This window comes from Monopterus albus, unplaced genomic scaffold, assembly GCF_001952655.1.
Source record: "Monopterus albus unplaced genomic scaffold, M_albus_1.0 scaffold1142.1, whole genome shotgun sequence".
Classification (NCBI taxonomy): Eukaryota; Metazoa; Chordata; class Actinopteri; order Synbranchiformes; family Synbranchidae; genus Monopterus; species Monopterus albus.
Genome location: NW_018129020.1, coordinates 1 through 5,043, shown reverse-complemented (window position 1 = coordinate 5,043; position 5,043 = coordinate 1). Strand labels below are relative to the sequence as shown.

General features: G+C 40.7%; 1 protein-coding gene across 2 annotated transcripts; it reads right to left on the bottom strand.

Moving 5' to 3' along the window:
* Positions 1 to 45: 45 nt before the first annotated feature.
* On the bottom strand, positions 46 to 2,317 carry LOC109953739 (uncharacterized). 2 transcript variants are annotated; one of them, XM_020589205.1, is made up of 5 exons: positions 2,259 to 2,317; positions 919 to 1,128; positions 720 to 830; positions 433 to 497; positions 46 to 317 (listed from the first exon to the last, which is right to left on the bottom strand). In XM_020589205.1, the coding sequence occupies exons 1-5, from the start codon at positions 2,287 to 2,289 to the stop codon at positions 231 to 233; spliced, it is 504 nt and encodes a 167-aa protein (XP_020444861.1). In that variant the 5' UTR covers positions 2,290 to 2,317; the 3' UTR covers positions 46 to 230. The 2 variants fall into 2 exon arrangements, with proteins under 2 accessions (XP_020444861.1, XP_020444860.1); XM_020589204.1 differs by having other exon boundaries at positions 46 to 497.
* Positions 2,318 to 5,043: the final 2,726 nt, after the last annotated feature.

Genomic DNA, 5,043 nt, shown 5'->3' with positions numbered 1-5,043 from the left:
AAGAATGGACCTTTTTTTCTCACAATATTATGGCTTAAAAGTGTTTGAACTGGTTTGTGCTAATTTAATAGAAAATGTGTTAAAGAATACACATCACTAAAGCATGATATTAAGTGACATAATAATGACCTTAATGTAGATCTTTTAAGTTGTCATCTTACCTTATATTGTGCTTGCATGTTACATGTTCCAAAATGTAACTACCACAAAATAAAGCTTACCATCATACTTCAAAGTAACAACAGTTGAGGTATTCTCCATATTCTTGCTGAAGGTGCAGGTGACGTCAACAGGATTTTGTGTGGTGTTAAGAAATACTAAAAGAAATGTAGAGTTGTTGTCTGGATTAATCGTGGGGTAGTTAGTCACACTTGGAGGTTTAACCTGCCAGGAGAGGCCAACATCTTTATCTGGTGAAGAACAATGCATCACCATCCAACAGTCTTCTCCTGCAGATCCAGCTGGGGAGGTCTTTATGTTTGGTTTCTGGAGGTGTTCTGTGAAGGTTGAAATTGGTGTTGTTGATTAGACATGAGGATGTGTTCTGACTTCTTAGCACTGTCTGACTCGAAAAACTCGGTAGGTCAGGGGGTGGTTACATGGTGACTCAGGAAAAAGCATTAGGTCAAAGCTACTAACTGTGACAATATACTGTATTTCTCCCCCAGTATATTTAACAGCCTGACAAAATCTAAGTGTGTGTCAGTCTTCACACTTACGTTTTACAGTGACCTTAATCTTGTTTTCATTATTCTTTCCTGCAGCATTGGTAAGGTCTACAGTGTATTCCATGGCATCCTTTGTGGTCAAATTACGGATTGTCAAGTCACCTAATGAATGAAAAACACTGAACAATCACTGTAAAGACAGAAATAAAATTCCTTTGCCCTGACAGCCAGGTGACAGATTTTCCCTTACCTGACTTGATGTTTAGACTGAGCCTCCCTTTATACTGACTGATGCGGTCAGTGTTTTCCTCCTTATTGTCATAGGTGGCAATCCAAGTGTTGTTGGGAAATATTGACCAATAAATATCTGAGAGAGTCCATGATGGCTCAGCTCCTGAGGGCAGGGTGATGGTTTCCCCAATGTACCCAGAGACTTCTTTGGGGGGATCAGCTAGTGCTACTGTGAAAGCAGTTTTAAAAAAATTCAGCACCACCACACCCAGACTTTAAGGTTTTATACAAGCAAAACTAACATGGAAAGCAGCAGTTTCTTTGGTCACATTTTAAAGAAAGGTGGCAAAGATGACCACTGTAAGCACAACCTGAAGTTTCAGTGCATTTGAATTTCTTTACATGATTGTAACAGCTTACTTTGGGTATTTTGTAGAATATATAAGAGATAATTTGTCTAAATAAGGTCATCTTTTACTTCCAGACCAGAGATTCACTGAGAAACACATTGTTCTGGATGTGCTTCAAGAAACAAGGTCAGTAAAATGCAAACAGACCTGGCAGCAGACAAAATGGCAGGATGTTATTGATATTACCTGGAAACTTAATCTTGACAGGTTAAGGGTCGTGGCTAATCCTAACCCCTATCCCAACTTCTGGAAAAAGTTGACAATTTCTGGTGTTGACAGTGTGCAATCTCACAGTCTGCCATTTTTGTCTGCCGCCAGTTCCCTTGTAAAATGTGCAAGAATAAACGTATATTTTTTGGTATTAGATTTGTCAGCAGAGAAAACAAGACCAAGTCCAGTTCGTGGCTCTGTCAGGCTGTACTTACTATACTAAAACCTCTCATTTAGACATTTTTCAGGATAATGACATGTAAATAACACCCAGTATGTATTCTTCCACCGTCATTAAGTATCACTAGAGTGTGTAGATGCACTACACAGTCTAGTCATAGCCAGTTAACCTTTTAGATGATGAACATACACCATATATAACACTGAGGAATGACGTACATGAGTTTAATTAGATTTTCACACCATTTCCTTGATGCTAAGTACTTCCTGCATGTACTCGTTTTATGGGTCACTGCCCAAAATATACTAGACTGGCCTCTTTTCTAACATTAAACATTTAAGTAAAGACCATAAAGAATAGCTGGTGATACTAAGTGACAGCATAAAAATGACTGGAAACATATTGAGGCTTTTGTTAGTTCTGTTGCCAGTTTTATGCTCCTGGTATGTCTGACTCAGGTAGTTACGCTGTTCAAATTGTAATTTTAAAATATTCTTGAAATCTGGGCACATTAGTTGCTGGCTAATGATATTTTCAGAAAATGAAAATAGAACCTACCTTGGAGGAATGCAATAAGCAGGAGTCTCATCGTAACAGCGAAATAACACAGAGGAAGTGGGTTTTAGATGTTTCCTTCTTTATTCCTTCCTTACTGTGACGTCAACTACGTGTTTTAACAGCAACGAACCTTAATCATTCAAGCTGCTCTTGAATAATCAGTGATCAAAATTTCACTCACATTTTAACAAATATACAGTCAGGGAAAAAATTATTTGAACCCCAGCTGATTTTGTAAGTTTGCCCACTAACAAAGAAATGATCAGTCTACAATTTCAATGGTAGGTTTATGTGAACAGTGAGAGACACAACAATAACAAAAATGCATTACAAAAAAGTTATACATTAATTTACATTTTCATGAATGAAATAAGTATTTGATCCCCTATCAGTCAGCAAGATCTCTGGCTCCCAGGTGTATTTTATACAGGTAACGAGCTGACATTGGGAGCCCTCTCAGCTCGTTATCTGTATAAAAAAAGACCTGTCCACAGAAGCAATCAATCAGTCCAGATTCCAAACTCTTCACCATGGCCAAGACCAAAGAGCTTTCCAAGGATGTCAGGGACAAGATTGTGGACCTACACAAGGCTGGAATGGGCTACAAGACCATCGCCAAGGAGCTGGGTGAGAAGGTGACAACAGTTGGTGCGATTATTCGCAAATGGAAGAAACAAAAATTAACTGCCAATCTCCCTCGGTCTGGAGCTCCATGCAAGATCTCACCTCATAGATTTTCAATGATAATGAGAACGGTGAGGAATCAGCCCAGAACTACTTTGGGAGGAACTTGTCAATGATCTCAAAGCAGCTGGGACCATAGTCACCAAAAAAACAATTGGTAACACATTACGCCGTGAAGGACTGAAATCCTACTGTGCCCGCAAGCTCCTCCAGCTCACGAAAGCACATCTACAGGCCCATTCGAAGTTTGCCACTGAACATCTGGCTAATTGAGAGGTAGACTGGGTGAAAGTGTTGTGGTCAGATGAGACCAAAATCGAGCTCTTTGGCATCAACTCAACTCGCCTTGTTTGGAGGAGGAGGAATGCTGCCTATGACTCCAAAAACACCGTCCCCACCGTCAAATATGGAGGTGGAAACATTATGCTTTGGGGGTGTTTTTCTGCCAAGGGGACAGGACAATTGCACCGGATCAAAGGGAGGATGGACCAACTGTTGTCACCTTCTCACCCAGCTGCTTGGCGATGGTCTTGTAGCCCATTCCAGCCTTGTGTAGGTCCACAATCTTGTCCCTGACATCCTTGGAAAGCTCTTTGGTCTTGGCCACGGTGAAGAGTTTGGAATCTGGATTGATTGATTGCTTCTGTCGACAGGTCTCTTTTATACAGGTAACAAGCTAAGAGGGCTCCCAATGTCAGCTCATTACCTGTATAAAATACACCTGGGAGCCAGAGATCCTGCTGACTGATAGGGGATCAAATACTTATTTCATTCATGAAAATGCAAATTAATGTATAACTTTTTTTTGTAATGATTTTTCTGGATTTTTTTTGTTATTGTTGTGTGTCTCTCACTGTTCACATAAACCTACCATTGAAATTGTAGACTGATCATTTCTTTGTTAGTGGGCAAGCTTACAAAATCAGCTGGGGTTCAAATAATTTTTTCCCTGACTGTAATTTAGTTTTTCATTCTATCTCATTCATTGACTCCTACAAATGAAAAATGTTTTTTTACAGAAATTCTCCATAGATCTGTTTAACTTCAGTGCAACTGAACAGACTAATAGTTTCTTTTTTATTCTGTAGTATCCATACTTTGTAATATCTGAGGGAATTTTTTCATTAGTTTGGTGAATTCCACTTTGTACATGATGTTGTATAGTACACATTTATCAAACTGAATTTTTTATGCTACCTTGACACTCCCACACTTTAGTCATCCTTCCTCTTTTATAAAACCATAAGAATGTGACTTACATGTCACTGATAACGTTTTAACTCGGTATTTCATGACTCCTGACATTTAATCCTATAAACAGTCCCTGTCTTAGGATGAGAGCAGTGTTTAGCGCTGTTGCCTCACAGCAAGAAGGCTCAGAGCTCAAGCATTGTGTAAAGTTTGCATGTTCTCCCTGTGCCTGTGTGGGTCCTCTCCAGTTACTTTGTCTTCCTCCCACAGTCCAAAGACATGCAGCTTAGGTTGATTGGCAACTCTAAATTGTCCACAGGAGTGAATGTGAAAGTGTGTGGTTGTTTGACAGACTGGCAACCTGTCCAGGGTGGACCCCGCTTCTCACCCGATGTCAGATGGTACAGGCTCCAGGTCCCAACCATATTCAGGAAAAAGCGGTAGTTGTTTAACTTGGGTCAAATGTTTTGGGCAGCTGTGGCTCAATGTGGTCGTCTTCCCCAACTGGAAGGTCGACAATTCGATTCCCATTCTCCCCAGTCCACATGTCGAAGTGTACTTGGGCAAGACACTGATCCCCAAGTTCTGGTGGCCAGAGCTGTACCTTGTAGGGACAGCACCGCCATTGGTGCGTGTGTGAGGCGGCGCCACAGATGTCTGTCTCTGTTCTGTACCAGAGACAAATTCCTTGTGTCTGTAACGTATGTGGCCAATGAAAGTGATTATTGTCACTAGCTAGCTGGAGTTTTGGCCCGTTCCTCCTGACAGAACTGATGAAAATGAGTCAGGTCTGTAGGCCTCCTTGCTCCCACATGCTTTTTCAGTTCAACAACAGTTCAACTTTTGTTTCATCAGACCAGGGGACATTGCTCCAAAAAGTAATATCTTTGTCCCCATGTGTAGCTGCAAA

What these genes read in the sequence shown, in the direction of transcription:
- LOC109953739 (XM_020589204.1), bottom strand. Translation starts at nt 2,289, where the DNA reads ATGAGACTCCTGCTTATTGCATTCCTCCAAG. An exon ending in CAGTCTAAACATCAAGTCAG is followed by an intron (nt 831 to 918) that starts GTAAGGGAAAAT and finishes TTCATTCATTAG; the next exon opens with GTGACTTGACAATCCGTAAT. An exon ending in GATTAAGGTCACTGTAAAAC is followed by an intron (nt 498 to 719) that starts GTAAGTGTGAAG and finishes CAACCTTCACAG; the next exon opens with AACACCTCCAGAAACCAAAC.